This window comes from Adiantum capillus-veneris, chromosome 7 (assembly GCF_014529385.1).
Source record: "Adiantum capillus-veneris isolate H3 chromosome 7, ASM1452938v2, whole genome shotgun sequence".
In the NCBI taxonomy this organism is placed as follows: Eukaryota; Viridiplantae; Streptophyta; class Polypodiopsida; order Polypodiales; family Pteridaceae; genus Adiantum; species Adiantum capillus-veneris.
In genome coordinates, this window is record NC_140937.1 from 61,376,520 (window position 1) to 61,403,833 (window position 27,314).

General features: G+C 44.4%; 1 protein-coding gene across 2 annotated transcripts in view; it reads right to left on the reverse strand.

The window, feature by feature from the left end:
* The window catches only part of LOC147453950 (phosphoinositide phospholipase C 2-like), a 90,952-nt gene extending 73,092 nt beyond the window's left edge, over positions 1–17,860 (reverse strand). Inside the window, exon 1 of one of the 2 annotated variants that reach the window (XM_086515995.1) lies at positions 17,082–17,860. In XM_086515995.1, the coding sequence (XP_086372121.1) occupies positions 17,082–17,396 (315 nt within the window). In that variant the 5' untranslated portion in view covers positions 17,397–17,860. The remainder of the gene's footprint in view (positions 1–17,081) is intronic. The other variant, XM_086515994.1, reaches the window with a different exon arrangement.
* Positions 17,861–27,314: the final 9,454 nt, after the last annotated feature.

The following is a 27,314-nucleotide window of genomic DNA, read 5'->3' on the forward strand; positions in this document are numbered from 1 at the left end:
TCCCTCATCTGTCAACATAACATGATGCAAAGAGGGCTCAAAGCGCTGTATCAACCTTCTAACACGAGTAGACCTGCGTACCCAATGATCTACATTCTCAGGCACAGGTTCTACATCAGGAGGCAACTCATTTTCAGCATGCTCATGCTGCTGAAAATCATTTTCAGCCATGACAAGTGGCTGTCCATCCTCATTTGGAGCATCTAAATCATGTCCTACCTCTTCTGGCTCAAGGTTAACCGGCTGATTATCAATTTCAGCTTGCGGTAATGCATCCTGAGGCTCTTTTTCAACATCAATAGGTGGCAAGAGAGGCTGAAATTTGACCGATTTCTTGTCAATTTCATAAGATGTAGCATTTTTCAGCAATTTAGCCTCATTGAACACTACATCTCGGCTGCGTACAACCCTCTTAAACTGAGGCAACCATATCCTGTAGCCCATTTCACCCTCTTCCCCATAACCTAGGAAGAGTCCTTGGATGGACTTGGCATCTAGCTTTGTCCTCAAGTCATTACGAACATGGACAAAAGCCTCGCAGCCAAACACTCTCAAATGATCATAAGAGGCAGGTTTGCCAGACCAAACCTCCTCTGGAATGTCATGTTTCAGCGTACTGTTAGGAGAGCGATTGCATATATGAACTGCGGTTTTCAAAGCCTCTCCCCAAAACCCATGAGGGAGATTAGCCGTGGACAACATGCAACGCACTCTCTCACATAAAGTATGATTATACCTCTCAGCCACACCATTAGAAAATGGATTATAAGGGGCTGTCAACTCCCTTTTAATCCCATATTCTTCGCAATAACGCTGAAATTCAGCAGACGTGTACTCCCCCCCATTGTCAGATCTCAGACATTTAAGCTTACTACCCTTTTGCGTGCTCACAAAAGCATGAAACCTCTTAAATGCATTAAATGTCTCACTCTTATTTTTTAACAAATATGCCCAGCCTTTTCTAGTGCAATCATCAATGAATGTAACAAAGTATAATGCACCACCAAAAGACTTAACAGGCATTGAACATACATCGGAGTGAATTAAATCAAGACCATTAGCTTTGCGCGAGACACCAGAATAATAAGAAGACTTCTTTTGTTTACCATTCAAACAGTCATTACAAAAATCTAACTTGGTGCCCTTTACATCAACCCTCTTCAAAGAGGAGAGCACATCAAGTCCCTTCTGGCTCATATGGCCAAGTCTTTTGTGCCACAACTCCAAATGAGAAGCAACTTCGGCCACTGCAAGAAACTTGCCAGGCAAAGCTTTGCCATGTAAATAGTACAATGTACCACTCTTGCATCCCTTGACAATGAGCAATGATCCCTTAAGCAACTTCCATGAACCCCCAGCAAAAATGGTTGTATAACCCTGTGCATCCATCTGGCCAACAGACAATAGACTCTTCTTGATGCTTGGTACATACCTTACATCTTTAAGCATAAACTCTTGGCCATTGTTTAATGCCAAGCGCACAGTGCCCATTCCTTCAATGTCACAAGCATGGTTATCCCCAAGGTAAACCTTGCCATACTTCCCTGCATAATAAGAAACAAAACACTCCACAGATGGAGTCACATGAAATGAGGCACCCGAGTCTACTATCCAAGACTGTGTAAGGCCATCATTTGCACTTAGCAATGCATCAATGACATCTCTACGTGAGATAAGCATGTCTGCTGCATTTGCTACAACAAAATCTGAGGGGCATGAAGCTGCAACCAAGATCTCCTCAGTGTCGGATAACTCTGTGATAACCACACTAGAGGATACATTGACAGTCTCCGAATCCTTGGAGGAGGTACCTGCTGATTTTTCCCCTTTCTTATCCTCTGTCTTCTTCTTCTCCTGTGATTCCTTCTTTCTTTCCTGCTCTTTCTTGAAATACCTGCAATCTGGCTTCTTATGGCCTTTTTTGCCACACTGGTAACAAGTCACGTCCTTATCCCTAGACTTGCTTTTGCTCCTATTTTGAGTCTTGGTACCTGTATTTTGCTTCTGACTTCTGCCTCTCGCATTGTAAGCAGAACTGTCATCTTCCCCACCACTAGACTTGCGTCTAATTTCCTCATTTAAGATGGAGCCTCGCACTCCATCATATGTGAGGTTGGGGCTATTACTCAAAGAAACCACAAGCGTTTTCCAAGAGTCTGGCAAAGTCATCAACAAAAATATGGCTTTCAACTTGTCATCAAAAGGTTGAAGCCCAGTATCCTGTAGCTGACTCATAACACTGGTGAAAGCACTTAAGTGCTCAGAAGCCGACTTGGCTTCGTCAAGCATCATGTTCACCCGTTTGCGCATCAAATGCACCTGATTCACAGGGGTGGCATTCTCATAAGTGGCCTTCAACTTATGCCAAATTGCATGTACATTGTCCAAGCCCTTTATGTCCACCAGAATGTCATCGGTCACAGCCATTTTGATATAGGCCTTTGCCCTCTTGTTGAGCTTGGCCCAATCCTCATCCGGCATATCCTCAGGCTTTACAGCCAAAAGGGCGTCCTCACAATCCTTGAGGAACAAAATCCCCTGCATCCTGTCCTGCCATAGGTCGAAACTTGTACCGTCAAATCGCTTGATTTCCATCAAGCTCTTGGCATCAGACGACGAGGAAGTAGAGGCCATTTGCACGGATAAAAATACGGCAGAAAGTGTCTACACAAAATCTGAAAATTTTCAGTGATCACAATATACCGCACGTTGCATACAATGTGCTAAAAATTTCAGCAATTAACAAGTATCCCCAATGCATACTTGCATAAACCCACAAAAGACGTACATAAACCTCAATTTCTGTACATAAAAACAATCTAATTCTGAATTTTCTGCAAATTTACTGTTTTGGCGCATCAATTTGCATCAAATGGACCTGTTTTGAGTGGGAAAAGCAAGGGGCATTCACAGGAATCGATTTAGAACACCTGTGTTTTGCTGTTTTGACCTGTAATTTTCTGGTTTTTACCTGTTTTGACCTAATTTCAACCTGTTTTAGGCTGTTTTGGAAACCCTAATCACCCTAGGTGACACCGGAAGCAAAGGGCTTCGAGATAAAAGCGGAAATTTGACGCGAGAGAAGCCTTTCGCCTGCTGTCCAGCCACTTGCGCAAAGCTTCTGAAACCCTAATCTGGCTCTGATACCAGTTGTTGAGCGTGCGACGATGTGTGCAAGTGATAGAGCACGCGAAGATGTGCAGGCCTTGAGGCTTGAAGCGGAAGCACTATGCTGCAGAAGGAAAGGGCTAGCAGAACGAAGAGGGAGAGAGAGAGGGCTCACGTTTTTGGGGAAAACTCAATAAGTGAGTTTTGGGTTTTCCCACTTTTATTATAAGTGACCTTTAAAAAATGTGTCCAGGTTCAATAGGACAAAGTATAAAAATGTACAAAAAGGGGTTATTTAGGCCTTTAACCCAACAAGCTTTTCCTAAACAATCCGCATACATTCGTGCTCATTCATGAGCGAAACGTGCTCAACGTACAATATGTCATGCCTAGTAAAAGGGATCACATAAAGACGCTGACTAAAATGCAGGAAACGATCACGGATGAAACACTCGAACAATGCATGCATATCAATCATGCGAACACATAATACTTCCTGTGAGGGTTCTTTGGACCTAGGCTCGAGAGCCAAGATCGCTTCTCCTTGAATGATCGAATTATATTGTGGGGGTTCTTTGGACCTCGACTTGAAAGCCAAGATCGGTTCTTCGTGATTGATCAAATCTACAACGAGGTTAGTTTCGCTAGAAAAAGTATCAACTAACATGTAAGGTGCAGCGGAATGAATGTTGTATTTTCTCAAGATTAGTGATCTTTATTGCTCAAGGTTCCTTTTAGTTCTTAGGAAAGGAGAGAGCCTTCCGTCTTGTAGAGTGCTATGATCACGAACAAAGTGAGTGGATATTGTGCGTGCAAGTGAATGAGACTGAGAGAAGGAGAGAGAAGAGATACGACACCGAGAGGTTGTAAAACCCTCCTCCGAAGGCCCCACTCTCGTCGGCGAGAGTGGTCTAACTTTGACTGCACAAAGGTGTACAATGCGTATGCAATGGACTGATGCAATGGGACTATGCCGATGACGACGACGGTGATGACGACAACGACTTGATGGCTGAAATCTGTGGTCTTCTAACTGCTGAATTTTGGGACTGTTTTGGTGGCTGAAAATGACTGTTTTGGCTGCGTTTTCTTGGGCTAAAGATGGGGGGACTTCTGCAACCAATCTGGGTCGGTTCTACTGCGATCTATCTGCTGAAAACTTGCGTTTTTCCAAGGCTGAAATTCTGCTGCAAAAACGCTACTAAAGCTGATGTCTGCTGGCGTTTTTTGGCTGATATTGCTAGGTCTCTGCTGAGGTTGAAAAACGCTGGCTATGGCAGTGAGAAAACGCCAGGGTTGAATGGTATAAACGCCAGGCAATGGAGGACTTGGATGGCGATGAATCTGCTGTGAAGGGAAAATGCCAAGGGATAGGAGAGGATGGCGATGGTCTAATGCTGAGGGGGGGGTACTGTTGAGAAGTTGCCTATTGAGCGGGAAGCTCCTGCTTCTTCTTCTGCCAGAAAGTGCTAACTTGGGTTTGCTTATAAATTAACTTAACAAAATTGCCCTACCTACTTTTGTTGGAAAGTCACTTAAAAATAATAAGTGAAAATAACCAACAATAGGGAAAATAGGCTAAATACACTGGAAAATTCCCCTGACTGAATCCGATGGATCCTAAAGGGAATACTAATGATCATGCTGTGTGCAACCGGAGGATATGCATCTATGCTAAGTGACTGGGCATGCACGGTCGACGAATAGACTCACAAAAGTGCCAGATCACTGCTAAGCTAAACTGACTGGACAAACTGAACCCTGCTGTGGTGTAGCTTGTCCACGGACACATAGGGTTGGGATGTGTCACGTGACATCCCCTCCTTTTCAAAGTGAGGTATTGGTACCGAACTGTATGGCGTCAAGGGAGATCGCCAACAGCATCCGGAATCCAGGAAGGGACTCTTCGCCGGCCCACTCTGCTGTGTGGGTCGAGCAGTACTTGAACTTCATAACCCAATCAACGAGAGGGTTCAGTTCACGAAACCATTTCATGCCTAAAATCATATCACATCCTAAGAGAGGAGAAACAACAAATCTTCTAGTGAAGGCAGTCTGTTGCATTGCAAACAACACATCAAGGCATTCCTCTGTGATGAGAGCGTCCATACCGAGACGAAAGCTAGAGACATCGATAGGAGATCTCGGACTAACCTCGAGGCGGGCTCTCTCAACAAGAGAGGAACTGATCACATCATGCATACTACCTGGGTCAAACAATATGACAAAACGGTGCTTAGGCTTTGTTCTCCTTAGGCTTTCCCTTGTTATGCTTCATCTCGTGTGTGAGAGCAACCGCTACCGCCTTGTTGAGATCGATTGGATCGAATACCTCGACATCGTACTTGATATACTCGTCCAATCATAAGAGAAAAGCCTCTTTGCGCTCATCATCCGACATGCGTAGTTGGGTACCTAGCTGCAAAACACGACTAGAAAAAAGACATAACCAGCATACCATTTTGCTTGAGAGCGTGTCAATCGTCCTTCAATCGTGCGAGGTACTGAGGTGGCATAAACCGCGCCTTGAGCTTGTCTTGGAAATCAGCCCAACTAAAAGAGGGGTGCGTGCAATCGTCAGCTGCCTCTAGGTGCACGGCTAGCTTTGCCTCTTGCCATGCGTGGTACCAATTAATGGCATCACCGGCAAGGTATATAGCTACCATCAAAACTTTGCTATTTCATGTCTTCTTAGTTGTTGCAAAATAAGCATTAAATTGATGCAACCAAGAATGAATAATAGTAGCATCCATCTTACCGTCATACTTATTGAAAGTCAACTTCTCTGTGACTCGATGGTTGGAATCCGCATCGTGGCTTGCGCCACTTGACGAACTCCCACGTTCTTTGGGTGGTTCGGTTTTCGAGGCTAGGATTTGGGCAAGCAACTCTTGAGTGCGTAGCTCTCGTCGAGCTTCACGCTCGGCCTCCAAAGCTGCGGCTCATGCTGCCGCTTCCTCCTTTCGTAGTTCTTTTCTTTCTTTTCTTGCGTCACGTTCACCTTCTAAAGCAATGCGATTTTCTTCTTGTTGTGCGACCTTGGCTGCGTGGTCTGTGGCCATTCTTGCAATTCTGTCGTCACGCTCACGGTCCTTAGCAAAGCGCTCACGTTCCTCAGCAAGGCGATTTGCTTCTTGTCTATCCATCATGGCCATCATCTGCTTGACCATTTTCTCCATAGGGTTTGGCGATCTTGGTGACGTAGATGGCGAAGGGGGAGGGTTGAAGAAATCATCTCCGGGTGGGGACGAGTCTTCGTCGCCTCTCTCATGCTCATCACTTGCATGCGAAGTATCCATTCGGCTTCGGGTGACGACCATGCACTATGATCTTGGGTTCTTAAGCTCGCGAGGAACTTGGGTTCTTGAGGGTCTTGAGGTTCTTGAGTCTTGAGGGTCTTGGGTTCTTGAGGTTCTTGAGGGTCTTGGGTTCTTGGGGTTCTTGAGGTTTTCTTTCGCTTGCAAATCGCGTTGGAGAAGGATCTTCTCTTCACCTGAGTTCTACTCCTTTCTGCGGGCGCACCCCTTGGCGGCCTTGCGCTCACACCAAGGCTGCTTTTTCCCACCTCACGTCAATTGGCCAGCCGCTAAGTGCACGGTCCACTATCAATGAGTGAAAAGAGACACAAGGGGAGGCTGGACAAGCCCTTCTTTCTTGCGATTCCTGTCACTCTTCAACAAAACACGATTAGGAATCGCCACGCCCTGGGTTCGTGCAACCGCAACAAGCAAAAAAAAATAGTGGTTCTTGTGGTTCTTTCCTTGAGTAATGCAGAACACTTCCAAAGCTCTAATACCAATGTAAGATGCAACGGAATGAATGTTGTATTTTCTCAAGATTAGTGATCTTTATTGCTCAAGGTTCCTTTTAGTTCTTAGGGAAAGAGAGAGCTTTCCCTCTTATGGAGAGTGCTATGATCACGAACAAAGTGAGTGGATATTGTGCGTGCAAGTGAATGAGACTGAGAGAAGGAGAGAGAAGAGATATGACACCGAGAGGTTGTAAAACCCGCCTCCGAAGGCCCCACTCTCGTCGGCGAGAGTGGTCTAACTTTGATTGCACAAAGGTGTACAATGCGTATGCAATGAGACTATGCCGATGACGACGACGGTGATGGCGACGACGACTTGATGGCTGAAATCTGTGGTCTGCTAACTGCTGAATTTCGGAACTGTTTCGGTGGCTGAAAATGACTGTTTTGGCTGCGTTTTCTTGGGCTAAAGATGGGGGGACTTCTGCAACCAATCTGGGTCGGTTCTATTGCGATCTATCTGTTGAAAACTTGCGTTTTTCCAAGGCTGAAACTCTGCTGCAAAAACGCTACCAAAGCTGATGTCTGCTGGCGTTTTTTGGCTGATATCGCTAGGGCTCTGCTGAGGTTGAAAAACGCTGGCTATGGCAGTGAGAAAACGCCAGGGCTGAATGGTATAAACGCCAGGCAATGGAGGACTTGGATGGCGATGGATCTGCTGTGAAGGGAAAACGCCAAGGGATGGGAGAGGATGGCGATGGTCTAATGCTGAGGGGGAGGTACTGCTGAGAAGTTGCCTGTTGAGCGGGAAGCTCCTGCTGCCTCTTCTGCCAGAAAGTGCTAACTTGGGTTTGCTTATATATTAACTTAGCAAAATTGCCCTACCTACTTTTGTTGGAAAGTCACTTAAAAATAATAAGTGAAAATAACCAAAAATAGGGAAAATAGGCTAAATGCACTGGAAAATTCCACTGATTGAATCTGATGGATCCTGAAGGGAATACTGATGATCATGTTGTGTGCAACCGGGGGATATGCATCTATGCTAAGTGATTCGGCATGCACGGTCTACGAATAGACTCACAAAAGTGCCAGATCACTGCTAATCTAAACTGACTGGATTGACTGAATGCTGTTGTGGTGTAGCTTGTCCACGGACACTTAGGGTTGGGATGTGTCACGTGACATAACACATCATCCTTCTTGTGAGCAATCACTTCATCTTCATGCAACTCATCATGCTTGTGAGAAATCACATCTTGATCATGCAAATCATCATACTCGTGAGAAATCACATCTTGATCATGCAAATCATCATGCTTGTCATTGTCATCCAAATCATTATGCAAATCATTGGCATCCAAATCATCATGCTTATCATCATGCAAATCCTGTGTATCATGCTTTGCAGAAGAAGAGACTGAGAGAGTCTCCTTCTCCTGAATCTCTTGCATCTGTGCCTGCACTTGAGAAAAGGGTCGCAACATCTCTTGCATTCTTGCTTTGTTCTCGCGATCAAATTTGGCTTGACTTTCTTTTTCTTACAAGTCGTACTGACGCTCTATGGCTGCCATTCCTTCTTCGTATTCACGATCTATGGCTGCCCTTCGTTTTTCGTAGGCCTTTCTTTCTGCTTCTCTTTCTACTTTTTTTTCTTCGTGGTCTAACTGTCTTTCCTTAAACAACTGCTTCAACTCCTCCATAGGAGTTAGTGCAATCCTTGACGTAGATGAGGAAGGGGGAGGGTCGGAAAAACCTCCTGGTGAGGAAAATTCTTCTTCGCCTCTCTCATGCTCATCACCTCCAAGCGAAGTATCCATTCCGCTTTGAGTGATGACCATTCTGAAGTCTTTGGTTCTTGTGGGTTCTTGTGGTCTTGGGTTCTTAAGTTCACGAGGAACTTGGGTTCTTGGGGGTCTTGGGTTCTTAAGTTCACGAGGAACTTGGGTTCTTGAGGATCTTGAGGTTTTCTTTCGCTTGCAAACCATGTTTGAGAAGGATCTTCTCTTCATCCGAGTTCTACTCCTTTCTGCAGACGCACCCCTTGGCGGCCTTGCGCTCACACCAAGGTTGCTTTTTTCCACCTCACGTCGAGTGGCCGGCCGCTAAGTGCATGGTCCGCTCTCAATGAGTGAAAAGAGACACAAGGGGAGGCTGGACAAGCCCTTCTTTCTTGGCATTCCTGTCACTCTTCAAAAAACACGATTAGGAATCGACACTCCCAAGAGAACTTGGATTCGTGCGACCGCAACAAGCAAAAAAATTCTTGTGGTTCTTTCCTTGAGTGATACAGAACACTGCCAAAGCTCTGATACCAATGTTAGGTGCAGCGGAATGAATGTTTGCGCTTTGCTCAAGATGAGTTCTCTGAACTGTGCTCAAGGTTCCTTTTTGTTCTTATGGAAGGACAACCTTCCGTTCTTAATGAGAGAGTGCTATGATCAAAACAAAGAGAATGGACACTGTGCGTGCAAGTGTATGAGACTGAGAGATAAAGAGAGAAGAGAGATACGACACCAGAGACGTAAAACCCTCCTCCTAAGGCCCCACTCGTCGGCGAGAGTGGTCTACTTATGATTGCACAAAGTCGTACAATGGTGATGCATGAGACTGATGCAAGTCTAGGATATGTCGACGATGACGATGGTGATGACGAAGTCGACCTAAGGGCTGAAATCTGCAATCTTTCTACTGCTGTCCAAAAACGCTATGGGCTGAAATCTGCTAATCTTCTAGCTACTGAATTCTGACTCTATGTCAATGACGACGACGATGCAACGACAACGCGCTGAAAACGCAGATGCTGAAATCTGCGTTTTCCGGGCTGAAACTGTAAACCTTGCGAGGTTCGGGACTTGATCTGCAGGTACTAACTGCTCGAAACTGAAAACGCTAATTTTCCTTGACTTCGCGGTAAAGGTGCAAAACGCCGGGGCTGATCTGCAACCAAAAACGCTAGGGCTGAATTTTGATCTTGTTGCTGTCGTGGTTCTGCAAAATGCAAAACACTAGGCTGTTCTTTTGACCTCTTTCAAAAACGCTGGGGCTCTTGCTGTCTGCAGTAGCCGAGGCTGATCTGATGGGGAAAAACGCTAGGTGATGGTGGATTTGCAAAACGCTAGGTCTCCTGGGGGTGTCTACTGAGAAGTTGCCTGTTGAGCGTGGAGCTCCTGCTGCCTCTTCTGCCATTTAGTGCTAACTTGGGTTTGCTTATATATTTTCTTAGCAAAATTGCCCTACCTACTTTTGTTGGGAAGTCACTTAAATTAATAAGTGCAAAAAGTCAAAAATAGGGAAAATAGGCTAAAATCACTGGAAGATTCCCCTGACTGATTCTGATGGATTCTGATGGGAATGCTTATGATCATGTTGTGTGCAACCAGAGGATATGCATCTACACTAAGTGATTGGGCATGCACAATCTACGAATAGACTCACAAAAGTGCCAGATCACTTCTAATCTAGACTGACTGGACAGACTGAACCCTGATCATGTTGTAGCTTGTCCACGGACACATAGGGTTGGATGTGTCACGTGATAGAGCAGGTGATGGCGGGAGCGCGAGAGCACGAGCAGATGAGAGAGAGCAGGCTCGAGAGAGGAGCAAGAGAGCCAAAATTGAGTTCTGTGTAAAACTTCTGCAAGTTTCTGTAAGTGAGTTTTAATAAACTCAGCTTTCATACCTTCTTTAAAAGAATTCTAAGTGTCCAGGCCCCCCCTTTTTTTAAAATAACTCAAGTGACCTTGGCCATTTAAATAAAAGGCCAGCGATATAGACAAGGCAGCGTGGAAATTCAGCGCAAGGCTCCAAAACTGCCAGCGTAAAAATTCAGCGAGGACTGCAAATATCGCCAGTGCGTGGATCCAGTAATCGGACGCGTGGAGAGAGGCAACGCACGTAGTGAGAGAAGATATTGGGGCTCATGGAGGCTTGTGTCCAGCACGCAAAACAAGCTCCAAGTAGGAGCCAGCTCTGCAAAAAAAACTCCACGTTGGTTCCATGGTGGAATCCCATGCTGCCTCCTCCCTCCACTTCAGAAAACCAGCAGCACTGTATTCACAAGAGAGAGGTACTCTCTCTCTCTCTCTCTCTCTCTCTCTCTCTCTCTCTCTCTCTCTCTCTCTCCTACTCACTGCAGCAGTACACAGAGAGGGATGCTGAATTTTATATACCTAGATGAATCTAGGATAAGCCCAGATTCACCCTTGAAGGAAAGTGCAAGGTATAGACCCATGGTAGTCACCCACAAGACGATATAACCATCAGCTCCATCATGCATAGTATTGACTAAATACCACGACATCCCCACTAACGTCGTCAGTGCCCAATAGTGGGTGTAGAACTAGGTACTAATATATGCTCCCCGACACAACACACACCACACGCACACACACATGAGCATACATCAACACAAAGTTCAGCGTACTGAGTTTCTGTCATGACTCCGGAGATCAAGGGCAGACTCAGCCATAATGAAGCCTAGCACTAAAAGAAGCATGAAATCAAAAAATTAGCACAAATGAGGTAGTTGAATTTTATGCCCAATGAGCAAATTAAACAGCAATGGAGTGATTTTCATCGAAAACCACATGAAAAAATCAGCAAATCTTGTATTCTACTGTAATAAAACACAAGAAGTCAGTAAAATTGCTGATTTTAAACACTCCCGCCAATTAAAAACATTGATTCTCATCCCAAAATCAATAAAGTAAGCATTAAATTTCACCTGTACACATGCTCATGAGAAGAAAATAATCAATTAAGCCGTTATTTCATCAAAACTTGCATAAAACAGATTTTATCCGACTGAACCGGTCCATAGGTGTGCACACAGTCCTTCGTGCAGCCAAACCGGCTCTAATACCATGAAATGAACAAGGAGAGAGGATCTCTCGGCTACACGGACCGCCTACAGACACGCGTCGGACGAACCACCCGACCATAGCCACCATCCGGCAGCTCCCTCGTGCTGGGCCAGCGTCCGAGGACGTAGGCGTACACCTGTAAGACCGAGCGTCCCATACCACCGGCCTCACCTCCTCGAGGTGACCTGGCACACTCCTAGCCTCGCGGGCTAACCACTGGCACTCTGCCAATGGGGGTCGATAACTGCAAATGAGGCCTTGGCCTCCCTTTTATAATAATGGCCGGCCACACTGGCCGTGTTCACACTACGTCCACCCGGACACTGGACACCCATCCCAACGGCATCTGGGCTAGATCCCCTCTCCTGTGAGCGGGACATAACAAGAAGAGAGTGAGAGTCTCCTTTTCCCGAATCTCTTGCATCTATGCCTGCACTTGAGAAAAGAGTCGCAACATCTCTTGCATTCTTGCTTTGTTCTCGCGATCAAATCTTGCTAGTCTTTCTTTGTTCTTGCGCTCGTACCCACGCTCTATGGCTTCCATTTTTGCGTCGTATTCACGATCTATGGCTGCCATACTTTCTTCGTAGGCCTTTCTTTCTGCTTCTCTTGCTTCGCATTCGAACTTGTTGTCCATAAACAACTGCGTCAACTCCTTCATAGGAGTTAGTGCAATTCTTGGCGTAGATGGGGAAGGGAGAGGGTTGGAAAAACCTCTTGGTGGGGAAAATTCTTCTTCGCCTCTCTCATGCTCATCATTTCCAAGCGCAGTATCCATTCCGCTTCGAGTGATGACCATCCACTGAAATCTTGGGTTCTTAAGTTCACGAGGAACTTGGGTTCTTGGGTTCTTGAGGTTCTTGAAGGTCTTGGGGTTCTTGAGGGTCTTGAGGTTCTTGAGGTTCTTCTTTAGCTTGCAATCTGTGTTAGAGAAGGATCTTCTCTTTAACCGAGCTCTGCTCTTTTCCACGGGCGCACCCCTTGGCGGCCTTGCGCTCACACCAAGGTAGCTTTTTCCCACCTCACGTCGATTGGCCGGCCGCTAAGTGCACGGTCAGCTCTTAATGGGTGAAAAGAGAACAAGGGGAGGCTGGACAAGCCCTTCTTTCTTGGATTTCCTGTCACTCTTCAAAAACACGATTAGGAATTGACACGCCCAAGAGAACTTGGGTTACATGCGACCTCAACAAGCAAAAAAAAAATATGTGGTTCTTTCCTTGAGTGATACAGAACACTGCCAAAGCTCTGATACCAATGTTGGGTGCAGCGGATTGAATGTTTGAACTTTGCTCAAGATGAGTGCTCCGAACTGTGCTCAAGGTTCCTTTTATTTATGGAAAGGGAGAGCCTTCCGTTCTTGATGAGAGAGTGCAATGGACACAAACAAAGTAAATGGACATTGTGAATGAAGGTGCATGAGACTGAGAGATAGAGAGAGAAGAAAATACGACACCAGAAATGTTGTCAAACCCTCCTCCGAAGGCCCCACTCTCTATGGCAAGAGCGGTCTACTTATGATTGCACAAATCTCTACAATGCTTGGACTTGCCGACAATGTCAACGACAATGTCGACGACGATGAGGACGACGACGAGACGGGCTGAAATCTGAAAATGCTAATGGCTAAAATCTGCAAATCTTTATCTGTTGAATTCGACTCTATGTCAATGACGACAACAATGACGACGATGCAACAACGACGCGTTGAAGACACAAATGCTGAAATCTGAGTTTTCCGGGCTGAATCTGCAAACTTCGATGGATCTAACCGTGTGGGGAGGATCTGTTGCGGGAAGGTGAGATCTGCGAGGTTTGGGACTTGTTTTGCGGGTACTGACTGCTGAAAACTGAAAACACTGGTGCTACTGTGGATTTCGTCACGAAGGAACTGCAAAACGCTAGGTCGCCTGCTACTCCAAAAATGCTAGGGCTGAATTCTGCTAACGCTAGGGCTGATCTGCTGTGTGGGGGAATCTGCTAACGCTAGGGCTGAACTGCTATGTACTATTGCTGTGAATCTGCAAATGCAAAAACGCTGGCTGATCTGATGCAAAAACACTAGGCCTTCTGCAATGCTGAAAATGCTAGAGTTGTCGCGGGGGTTGGTCTTGCTGAGAAGTTGCCTGTTAAGCAAGGTGCTCCTGCTGCCTCTTCAGCCAGAAAGTGCTAACTCTGCTTTGCTTATACATTATCTTGCAAAATTGCCCTACCTACTTTTCAACAAAAGTCACTTAAAAATAATAAGTGAAAATGTCAAAAATAGGGAAAATAGGTTTAATGCACTGGAAAATTCTCCTAATGGATTCTGATGAATTCTGATGGGAATGCTGATGATCATGCTGTGTGCAACCAGAGGATATGCATCTAATCTAAGTGTTTGGACATGCACGGTCTACGAACACTCACAAAAGTGCCAGATCACTTCCTATTCTAGACTGACTTGACTGAACTGAACCCTGGTCATGCTGTAGCTTGTCCACGGACACATAGGGTTAGATGTGTCACGTGACACCCAAAGTGATTTGCGTTCATCTCGTCCCTGTCAAAAGCTTGATTATCGAAGGCTTGGGCCGTTTAAAATTATCCTTCAAGTCAATCCAGTCACCTATCGACTCCGATTGCCCTCATCCATGAAAATCCATCCGGTCTTTCATGTCTCAATCCTAGAACCTTGTCACATATCTAAGATCCCCGAAAGAGCCCTACAACTACCTCCTCCGGTTGAGATTCAAGAACATGACGAATATGAGGTCGAGAAAGTTCTAGATTCTCGAGTTTCGCGTGGCAAGTTACAGTACTTGGTGCATTGGAAAGGCTATGATGTCACTGAACGAACCTGGAACCAGCACACAATCTTCAGCATGCATCTCTCAAAGTCCAAGAGTTCCATCAACAGCATCCATGGAAGCTCCAGTCAAGGAACACCACTGCTCCTCGTAGAACTCGTCGCTAGAGGAGGGGGTAATGTCATGGATGCTTGAGAGTCAGTCGTTGCCTACATCATCACCTGTGTCATTGCCTACATCATCACTAGAAGGCTCTAGAAGAATCTACAAGGATCTAGAAGATTCTAGAAGGTTCTAAAAAGTATCAAGGAGATTCTAGAAGTTTCTAGAAGCATGGAGAAAATTTCGGAAGAATCTAGAAGTTTTTTGGAAGCTCTAAAAAGTTGAAGAAGGATCGAGAAGGTTCTAGAAGAACTAGAAGGATCAAGAAGATTCTAGAAGATTCTAACCTCCTCAAGAAGAACCTAGAAAGTCCTAACCTCCTCAAGCACTAGTATAAATAGGGGTCTTGGGCCACAAGCCCCTCAGTCTTGCCAACACCAGTTGTGAGGCTCCTATGAGGAAATCCCTCTTCTAGTTCTTATGTTCAAGTCTTGTCCTTGCAATCAAGCCTTGTCTTGTACTCAAGTCATGTAATCCCAGTCTTGTATCTAGCTCTCTTAATAAAGTATTAGGTCATATAATCAATATTAAGCTTATCATCAAGTCCAAGTTCTTGTACATTGTGAGCGCCTCCTCTTGCTCTCTTCTAGCTCTATACGCACTCATAACAATTCCCAACAAAAGTCACTTAAAAATAATAAGTGAAAATTGGCTAAAATAGGGAAAATAGATCTATGCACTGTAAAAATGCTCCTGATGGAATCTGATGGTAATCTGATGATCATGCTGTGTGCAACCAAAGGATATGCATCTACTCTTAAGTGTCTGGACATACACGATCTGCAAACAGACTCACAAAAGTGTCAGAACACTTCCTATTCTAGACTAACTTAACTCGACTGAACCCTTGTCATGAAGTAACTTGTCCACGTACACATAGGGTTAGATATGCACTTGACACCCGGACCCTTGTGGTTATTTACGGGGGAAGTATTGTTGTTGTTACTCGTGGCCCGGACCTGGATGGTTATTTAAGGGGGGAAATTAAGAAGACTAAGCAGTGGTTACTCTCAGCACTTCCAAACGACGCAGGCTGTTGTTTGGGGGGCGTTTGGTTGTAAAAGGCCTCTATATCTCGCGGCCCAGACCTTTTTAGGTTATGCAGGAGGAGTGATGAGGGAAATGGTTGAATATCTCAAGGCCCGGACCTTGTTAGGTTATGTGGGAGGAGTGTTCATCGGCGGCTTTATGTTTCTATGTCTTGTAACATGCATATGTGAGCATTCGTGTTGCATTGTGATGTGCCAACCACTGAATATTCCTTATTGGATGAGATACTTCCAGGAAACCAACGACCCAAGATATCAAGAGTTCCGATCTGGAAAGAGACTCCTTACTAGATGAGATTCTTCTGAGAAGCCAATGACCCAGGAAATCAAGAGCTCCGATTTGGAATAACAAAACCGATTGTCCCTCGGAAATTTTTGAGCTAACTTGAGTTGTTTTGCAGATATGTTGTAATCGCAGACGATTACTTTCTTTCAAGAAGGGGCATGTCACAAACTGCTGACGTGTAAAGTCATTGAAGAACGGAGCCAACCTGCAAATCCCGGGTCAAAGGCCTAAAGTTTAAACCCTAGAAGCAACAGCAGAAGGTGAAGCAGGACAAGCACACACACACACACAACAGATACGCAGCCAACTGATGACGTGGCAGACCTATATGGATTTCCGGGTTTTGCGCTGACATGCTGACTTGGAAGATCTGTACGAATTTCCGTGTTTTACGTTGACTGCCTACTGATATGGCAAAGCTGTACAAATTTCTGCTTTTGCACTGGCAGCTTTTGGGCATCTATTTTTGGGCCAATTGCTTTTGAGTTTGAAGCTTTTCATTTCTAGTATTTACTTATTTGCATTATTTACATTATTTACCCCACTTCCTGTTTTGTACCTTTGCCCATTCTCTTTCCCATCCCCATTGAGCATAACTATGCCCTCTGTCAATGGTTTGATTTCATCAGGCCCTAATTCTGTGCAAGAAAGTAACTTGCAGAGCTCTAAAAATGACCAATGTACCGCTGCTCAATTTTGCTTGGCCATAAAAGGCATCTAGGCATTCGCATACAACAATAAAGCTCAATAATGCCTACGACACTCAAATTGGCAGAGTTCTATCTCCAATGACATAAACCTTGTGGACTTGGGTAACGCAAAGGGTGGCATAGTTGCAGTTATATGAACAATTCTAATGGATCTGATAATTCTCTAGAGTTATATATCAAGGGCTTCTCAGAAATAAATTTTTAAGTGATCAACCACATGCTCTCGGTCAAAATCAAGTGAATGCATAGCATCTTTGACAAAAACAGATACTAGACAGGCAGTGCTCGCTCCACTGAAAGGTAATTGACTACAAAATAACAATAGCCCACATATCCAAGAAGAAATGCTCAGATTTAAGTACCTCGTAATCGATGGCTGGGTTCAACTGCTCATTGAAAAGGTAGGTAAGAAGTGCGTCCAAAGTGAACTTGGGCCTGGTTAGCTTCTCCCAAACAGTGCCCTTTTCACTTAAAAATTTGGTCATGATGGCTTCAGCATCAGCCTCTGATTTTGTCTCCCCTTGAACTTCAAATAGGAATTTTTGAAAGTGCTCCGGTCTCATGACCTCATACTCTGAATACTTCTTGAAAAGATCTTTAACGTCCTTTGGTGCAGACAGATCCACATCAAACGTGTGGCATGACAGGCAACGCCAAAAACTCTTGACCGCCAGCATTCTCTCTCTCTCTCTCTCTCTCTCTCTCTCTCTCTCTCTCAAACTCGCACGGCCTTGGTAAACCTGCTGATTCTGGATTCCACAGACTTCATTTGACAATGCATTCCCTGTACCCTTGAAAAGGAATGCACAATCACAATGCTCCTACAGTGCCTTCCAAGGTGATGTTCTCTTGTTGACCACATGGATCTGTTGTTATCCGTTTGTAGCTGCGCAGCAAACATCTGATGGAAGGTGTGCAAGTTTTCCTATTTTCTGCGTAAGACACACAAAGCCCTTGATCGAAAGCTCACTCCACCTAAAGAAGGCGCAGATGGGAGCCAGCTTTCGATGCAGAGAACCCACTCGAGCATTGGACAAGAAGCACTATGGGTAGAACAAGCAGAGACACTATATGCAATGCAATGAAGGTGACAACCTGCGAGTCGCAATGCTGCCCTATAATTTAGAAAGTTTATACCATGTCTCTTCGCTAAATTTGCGGGTTGAAATACTAGAGCCTGGTCGCACGCTACTACAAAGCAGCCCTACTACCCTCATGTTTATCTACAACCGGGTGGTGTGGGTGGGGTCTACAGAGGAGGACGAATGGAGGGTTGTCGGGTGATCTAGAGCGTTGGCGCTTAAAAACACATCTCAAGATGAATACTAATCTCAGGATTGCGAGGTTAGTTTTGGCAGAGAGAGGATTTGTTTTTTGGGAAGAAGGGGGCGGGGGGGGGCTCATAGTTATTAAGGTGGGCTGCGTGAAGTGGGAAGGGGGTTGTCGATAGCCAGCACGAAAGGTTTGCAGGTTTGCAGGCTTTGGACGGGGAAGGAGGAAGAGGAAGAAACTGGCCTCATGGTGCATAGGTTTCCATGGCGTGGAGGAGGTCGAGGACACGCATACATGCAAAGGGAAGGTTGTGCAAGAGAGAGGAAGGAAGAGCAAACGCAAAGCCATGGAAAGGTGGCATCCACAGAGGTGACTGAGACACAAGAGGAGACCTTGATAGAGAAGGCTGTGACCAAGAAGGATGCCACCAATTTTGGTGAGCAGGTAAGAGATGTGTTGGGGGTTTGGGAAGTGCAAGAGGAAAAAGGGTAGACGGAAGTTGTGGCCAATGGAGGAGTGTTAGCTTCTATGGAAAAGGCCGCAATGGAGAGGAATACAATCAATCTTTGTGGGGACGCTTTGGAGAAAAAGGAGGCAGCTCATGTGAGGAAGTGCCACCTCAAGAGGTAGAAGTTGAAATCAACTTCATGCAAAACATATTATGCACGTATGTGTGAGCTTGTGTGTGTGTGTGTGTGTTTCAGTTATATACACCTAATAACTAGCCACCATAGAACATGTCATAAAATCTAATATCTAACCAACCCAAATGATTTTCTCATATTAAACTGAACATTGAATAAAATGGGAACAAGGGTTAGAATATAGACATGTGCTTTCAGATCTATCTCAACACGGGGCCAATAGTATAGGGGTCCAAATGAGAGATGGTCTGTCAAAGAGCAAGGCTCGCTAATGGAGCTTAAAGCCCTTAGGGTTGGCTTCATTAAAGACCTCCAAATGTTAGTGTTAAAAAGTCCTTTGACCTTAGGTAAGCTAGGGTTGAGCTTGAGGTGGGAACCCCGCCCAAGATTGAGGTGCTTGTCGTGCTTGCTGACTAAGGTGCTTGAGGTGCTTGTCGTGCTTGCCGACTAGGGAGCCTGAGATGCTTGTGGGAACACTACCCAGGCTTGAGGTGCTTTGTCATGCTTGCTGACTAAGGTGCTTGGGGGTAAGGTGTACAAAATTCAACAACTATTCCTACAAGGAGGGAGCGAGCCCTACAAGAGGGGAGTGTAGAGAGAACACACACACCCTCACACAAGACAAGCTTGGTACAAAGAAAGCAAAAGGGACACTTGTAAAGCTCCTCCTCATGTTGCCCTCATAGTGTGCCTAAAGCCTATTGGTTGGTCTCCCAAAAGGTCCAATGATAATTATTTTAGCATTTATCAAGTCCTCTCTCTCAAACGGGAAAGTGGGACACTTGTCCCAAGGCTACCCTTCTTGCTTGATATGCCCCTACATGTGATTGGCTAGGCATGGAGAGGTCCAATGATCTTCAATGATGAGCTACAAGGGGGGGTTTGACCAAATCAAGCTAGGGGGTTGCTTCAAGGGTATACGATCCCACACACACTCTCAAAGTTAATAGGTCATTTCCATTACATTGGTATCAAAGCATTTGGTTTCTCTTTTTTTGCTTAAGAAGAGAGGTCCTTAAGTAGCATATAAATGGTTTATTTTGTTAATTATATTAGGGTAAGTGGGATAGGGATCTATTATTGGTTTTGTTGAGCTCACTATGTGGGATATAGTGCACACCTCACGAGCTTTGGACTTAATAATGGGGTCTTTTTAGACTTGCCTACGGCTTTACCATTATTGAGCCATAAAAAGTCCGAAAGGAGCTAGCCCTCGGCAATTCTGCAATATTAGACCCACTCCACTACTTTCTATAATTAACCACTTCGAGTTGTGGCTGTAGATACTCAAGTGTCAATTTTCAAAGGCTAAGAGGAGTAGCAACTAAGGTTTTGAATTGCCAAAGCATACACTAAGTTCGTACACAAATTTTGTTAACATGGCTGACATATAACAAAGAGAGTAGAATGAACATTGATAACTTTGATTTTGCACATGAAGGTGCTAATGCCATGCCTCCATGTTTGTCAATTATCTTGTTACTAGGTTGCAGCAAGTTATGGGCAACCCTGCTTTGCAAGCCGAAGTTACTCAACAACTTCGCACTTATGGGATTGCCCTTCCTCTCCAAGAGGAGAGAGAACTTAGGAGGCCTCTTGAAGAGACCCCCAAAAGAAGACTCTCTCCCATACGAGAGGAGAATCCAAAGAGCAAGAAAGTTGTGAAACTTTAAGTTCCTCTGAAGATGTGGCTCCATAAAGAGGGCGATCTAGACGATCGCCAACTCCTCCCAAGAGGAAAAGATCAACACACAGTTCTTCTCCTCGTCACTCCGAAAGGGAAGAGAGGAAACAAAGAAAGAAAAGGGCAAGTAAGAGGTCACCCTCTTCTCCTTCTTCTTCACCTCCCTCCTCTTTCGACCAAAGCTATGGCTATTCTCCTATAGAATACAAGAGGGGAGGACATCGCAAATCATACCCTGCATGGCGAAGGTCACAAAAGCTCAAGAAGTTCAAAGAGGGAGGAAAGAGTATCTCTTTTCTCACCTATGATGGCACCTTTGGTGCTACTGACAAAGTGTTGGCCTTCATCCAGCAATTTGATGCGGCCTTTGGAGACGAGGGCTTCACGGAGTCCTCCAAGCTATGCCATGTAGCTATATACTTCATCGAATCGTCAATGGTGGGCTAGCCTTCGTGGCAATGGCGAAGCCCCAAAGACATGGAAAACTCTACGAGTTTCCATCATAAAAGAAATTCCTTTTGCAAGCGATGCAAAGGACAAAGTGCTTACCGAATGGTGCAGTTTGAAGCTTCTCTCTCTTGAGTCTATCCACAAGTATGTAGAGAAGTTTTGGGGTTTACATATCAAGGCTACTGTCTTCCAAAAGAAAGACTTTATCGAGCAAAAGCAACAGTGTTGTGCCGGATTACCTGAAGAGATGGCCAAGTAAGTCAACTCTCTACTACCTAGTTCTATCACCAAAGTAATCCACCACACCATGGTTGCTTCGCGCATCAACTTCCAACAAGGGGCTAGACGGAATACCAAGCCCAAGGAAAATAAAGACAAAAGTGATGTCAAGGGGAAAACCAATGCCCAAAATTCTTTCCAAGGCAATTCCAACAACAACAACAATCGGTCCAAGGAGAAGGGAGTCTACAAAGGTAAAAACAAACACTCTCTTGAAGCTTTTTTCAAGGACCATAAATGTTTTAAGTGTGGGGAGCAAGGACATGGCTATCGTTCTTGTCCCAAGAAAAATGCTTGCAATGAGACTCCTAGAGCTTCCACCATCGAAGCTCCAAAAGTGGATGCTCATTGCAAAGGTGCACCTCTCTCCTATGCTTGGCGAAAGGTAAGGGAGCATGATGCCTTCATCTTGTTTGACCCTGGCTCTACTCACAACTTCATATCAACGGAGTTGGCCACCAAGTTGGGCATTCAAGCTTTCGATATGGGAGATGTTGTAATGGTTGACACTACTTTCAAGGGACAGCGAACCTCCGTTACTCCCTTGATTGGGAAGTTGAGACTTCATGTCCAAAGCTATGAACAAATAGGACTTTTTCATCTCTCCTCTCCAACATGAGGATGCAATCCTAGGGGTACCATGGTTCAACCACATGGCTGCCAACATGAAGTTCACTGAAAGGAGAATCTACTTCACCTACAAGGGAAAGAACATGTATATAGATGCTAGTGAGTCTAGTCGTACTATACCACTTGTAAATCCTCCTGCTTTTGATAAATCAATGAAGAGCTCAGTTTTCGCGTACATGATTTTTTTCAAAGAGTCCCTAAAAGATCCTAATGTTTCCTCAAATGTAAATGGTAGGAATCAAGAAGAGTTAGACTTGTCTAATTTTCTAAAAGGATTCCAGGATGTGTTCATCGATGATATCCCTATGGACTTACCTCCAAAACGAGGGGACGATGACCATCGAATTGAGCTCCTACCAAGAAGCTCACCGCCTAACAAGCCTCCTTATCGAGTTTCTCAAGCTCAACAAAAGGAGATCATGAGAGAAGTACAAGAATTGGTTGGCAAATGGATGATGCGGCCTAGCTCCTCTCCCTTTTGTTCTCCAATCCTTTTAGTGCAAAAGAAAGATGGTACATACCGTATGTGTGTGGACTATCGAGCACTAAACCACATCACTATTAAAAACAGATTTTTCGTGCCTCGGATAGAAGATTTGTTTAATAAGCTACAAAGCTCTACCTACTTCATTAGGATTGACCTTAAAAGTGGCTATCATCAAATAAGGATAGTGGATAAGATATCCGAAAGACCGCATTTTGTACAACGTTTGGCCTTTATGAATATCTAGTCATGCCTTTTGGCTTGACTAATGCACCAGCCACGTTCAATCGTCTAATGGAGAAAATCTTTAGACCCTACAGCAAATTCATTGGAGAGTTTTTTGATGATATCATCATCTACTCCAAGTCCTTGGAGGAACATAAGCAACATCTCCAAGTGATTTTTCAAGCATTGAGGGAGAACAAGCTTTTTCTCAACCAAAACAAAAGCAAATTTTTCCTTCAAGAGATTCAATACTTAGGTCATATTATCTCTCAAGATGGTATCTGGATAGATCAATTGAAGTTAGAGGTAATAAAAGCATGGCCTAATCCAAGGAATCTACATGAGCTAAGAAGCTTTATTAGTATGTGTGCATACTATAGATGCTTCATAATTTTTCTCAAATAGCAGGACCATTACATGACTTAACAAAGAAGAACGTTAAGTATTCATGGACTGCTAAGGAGCAAAATGCTTTTGACAAGCTCAGAGAGAAGCTTACCTCCCAACCAATCCTCATGCTTCCGGATCTCTCAAAGCCTTTTGAGGTCCAATGTGATGCTTATGGTGATTGCCTTGGAGCAGTCTTGCTTCAAGAAGGGCATGCCATAGCATATGAGAGTCGAAGGCTCAATACAGATGAACGTGTTTTAGGCATTTATGAGAAAGAGCTTTTAGCTGTTCTACATGCCCTAGACACATGGAAGCATTATTTATTGGGGACTCCATTTATTCTACAAACCGACCACCAAAGTCTCAAGTACTTCATGACGCAAACCAGACTTTTCAACAAACAAATGAGGTGGGAAAATTTTCTTTCACAATTTAATTTCCATATTGCTCACATTGTTGGTAGGCACAATCAAGTGGCCGATGTAATTTCACGAAAACCAAAAGTTAATGCGGTGTCTATAGCTACTCACAATGATCTATCTTCTATGATAGATGAGTATGCTACTGACCCTAACTTAAAAGATGTATGTTAGCCCTTGCTTTGGGGAAGAAAGAGGAACCATTCACCTTGCATGATGGTTATCTTCTCCCTGGCAATAGGCTATGTGTTACCCACTCCCTTCATGAGAAAGTAATGTATGAATCCCATGCTCCTCCCTATGCGGGGCATAGAGGCATTCAGCCTACTCTCCGAGGAGTAGAAACATACTTCTATTGGCCTACTATGAAAGTGGATATACAAGAGTATGTTTCAAAATGTGTAGTATGCCAAAAGACCAAGTATGATAGAGGGAAGCAACCTGATTACTCCAATCATTGCCTATCCCAACAATTCACCATGGGAGAGTATATCCATGGATTTCATCTTTGGATTACCCAAGTCTATCCATGGGAATATGGACAATAGTCAACAGGTTTAGCAAGCAAGCACACTTTATTCCTTTAAAAAAACTATTAAGGCACACCAAATGGCAACTCTCTTCATATCACAGATTTTCAACACCATGGATTTCCAACATCCATCGTCTCAGATAGAGATCCTAGAATGAACAATAATTTATGGAAAGGTCTCTTTGAAAATCTAGAAACAAGATTGAATTTCTCTTTGGCCTATTACCCACAAACGGATGGACAAAGTGAGATAGCCAATCTTGCAATACTTGTTCTACTAAAGGGAAGCCAATCAATGAGATTGCTTATCAACTCAAGTTGCCTAACCATTGGCTCATACACAATGCTTTTCATGTGAGCCTACTTAAGCCCTACAAAGGAGAGCCACCAAGTGAACCAATTATTGAAAACCCTCCCGAAATTGAAGACCAAGAAGAGGTGTTACAACCCGAAGCTATCCTTCGGCATGAAGACAAGGTACTACGACATGGTAAGATTATCCGACGGTATCTTATTAAGTTCAAAAATTATCCTTTTGAAGATGCTAGATGGATGCAAGGAATACAACTTAAGGATAGTATGAACCTTGTCAATGCTTACAATGCCACATTAGAGTAAGCAAATGTATACATTTCTTTCAAATGACCAATTTTTTTGTCTTATAAGACTAATTCTCTTTTTATTGTGTACAAATTTAAATAGTATGCATGCTTAGAAACATGTTTGTGTTGACGACGTCTCTCAAACACCAAGTAGAATTTGTCACTCTACTTGGAAGAATGAAATGGACTAAAGAGCAGACATTCTTACGCCAGCTATGTCTCCCAGGCACCAAATGGATTAGTCATCCATCTTGGAAAGATGTCGTAGGGTAAAAAGCGATCCTCTACCCACTAAGAAGATTGACTAATGACTAAGGCTTTATCTCTTCTACCTCATAGTCGAGGACGACTATGATTTCAAGAGAAAGGTAATGTCATAAAATTTAATATCTAACCAACCCAAATATTTTTCTCATATTAAACTGATCATTTAATGTGGGAGAATGAAATGGGAACAAGGGTTAGAGGACTAAAATTGTTATGGAATTGATATCTTACTATTTATTGCAGTTGACAGGTGGAAAAGGCTTGACCGAGCTAGGCTATTGCAAAAGGATATTATATTTTATGTATATCTGATGATTCAAGTGCTCTTATGAGCTTTGGCCATTTATGACCGGCTGGGCTGTTTGTACTCAATTTGACCATTCAAGAAATCTATAAATCAAATACGTGCAAGAGGGAAATGGTCACTCTTGCACGGGGGGAGATTGCACACAGTGTCTGCCTTATTCTTCTCTCCTCTCCACTCTTCTATCTCGCCGTGCCAGGCGTAGCACTCCGCTCTAGGAGGTGCGTCTGCCATGCCTCTCACTCACTCTTGCTCTCTATCTCTCTATGTTGACGTACAACTTCTATTCCATGCTCGTGGATGTGCCAGGTATGCGTATTTCTCCTTTTATGGTTTGTAGTGCACTATTCTCGGTATTTGCAGGGCTCTCCGTGCTCCCGTCTGTAGCAGTGGTATCAGAGCTTACAAAACGCTCTTGGTGGTATGATCATTATGCCCACAAAGAGGATCATCATAATCATACCATAGAGCTAAGTTTATTTATTTCACGAATTCTATTGATCATGATGTTGTCGGTCAGATTGAACGTAATTTATCATATTTCTTTTCAAAAAAAGATTTATTATGAAGGCTACCTTAATCATCGTCTTAACTAGATCTTATGTAGACTAGTTTAATTAGGATTCAATTATATTTAATAAAAGTGTCATGTTTGATCAAGAGAATTAGTTAATTAGATTGAGTATATAGGAAGGAAATGTAGAGAGATTTTAATGCCGTCAAAACAAATCTCAAGAGACTTGTGCCAAGCACGGACAAAGATCAAGAAGGGGCCTAATGAAGCTCTAAAAACTGTCAGAAGGGTAGTATGTCCATTGCTAGGCAATCTACTAGACTAAGAGCCTTTGAAGTGTTTGGGTAGATAAGGACGAAGGGGGCACATGCCATTAACAGAGAAAGTAAGAGAGTGGTTAATCTTTGAACACTTCCAAGCAGGATAAAGGGCAACTTTAGGATTTTTGGGCAATGACGGCCTGGCACGACAATGATCTGTCGTAGTAGCAAAGCCCGTGGAGCAACACTAAGACCAACATCTACCAAGACATGGGGAAACGTCATCAGCAGACGGCGGCTTTGACACTGGCAACACAACACCCTTGCCGTCTGACCACGTCCAATGATTCACAGGGTAGCAACTGTGAAGGGTTGCATTAGCAGAACGCTTTTTCCCAAACTGGCCGGCAATGCCTACAACTTTTATTTTTATTTTTTTGGTGGCATGAAGCCCTTTTCTTTTACGGCGCAGCCTACCTTGCACCTCTCCTTTGCCCCTTCGCTCAGTTTGCAAGTCAAATTTTGCATGGCCCCAACACTCCCTTCTCTCACTTACCCACATTGCAGAGCCGCCCTTCTCCTCTCCTCTCTCTCTGTCTGTGGTTGTCATCAATGAAACTATTTGTTACCAGCCTTTATAAGTCTCCATTACTACAGAGTCCGTCCATTTGTCCCTCTCTATAGTCACCCTTTTGGGAGCTTTTTAGTCCGTGAGCGGCACACCCCTTTTCAAAGGAATTGGATGGCAACAAAGAGCACCCAGTAGGTACCAACTACTCAACCCCCTTCTCTTTGCCTCCCTCTCACCCTTCATGTCATCAGCTGCCATGCACACTGTAGACGTCAAAGCACTACCACACTTTCTTTTTTAGGGCATGGTACGGCTCCATTTCCCCTCCCAACCACTGACTGAAGCTTTTTCCTTTTTTTTTTCTTGAATATCGAGCGTAAAACTAGATTGCGCATGCACCTCACAAGACATACTTTTGAACTCACCTTAACCACCCACCACTAGCAGTGTTGCTCTCAGCTTTTATAGCTGCAGCCAAGAGAACCTCTTTCACTCTCTTCTACAGCCAGCTGCATGTCATGCAGTTTCTCTCTCTCACACTCATCCAGGCCTGCACTGTCGTTTCTCTCTCGCAGTTAAAGTGACTCTCCCCTCTCCTCAACAATAGCCTGAGAGCCAAAAGGTGCTTCAGGTTTTATGATGTGCTCAAAGGAAGCGGCTTTATGTCACCTGCTTAGAAGTAAAGGAGCAACCCATGAGGCTTTGTAGCCCCATGCCAACAACACATGGTCCACAAGCCGCCAATACCGATAGTGGGGAATTACATTACCTGGCAAAGAAAGCACATGCGCCAAGCAGCTCCCTACCATCCCACCCCTTTTCGGCTCCAATGGCAGTGGTCAAGCTAGACTGCATACACAATCAACCGACGGTTACCAACCCATTACACTACGTAGCCCGCCATGCAGCCTCCAAATCACACCAACCTTTGGGGCTCCATGCAACAAATTAACTGCTTCTTCCAACCACGAGGCCCTTTGGAGCAGTTACTACCTCTGTTTTTTTCTCAACTGGAAGCATGGAGACGTGCGGACCATACAGGCGCTGCATCTTTCTCGACTCTCGACT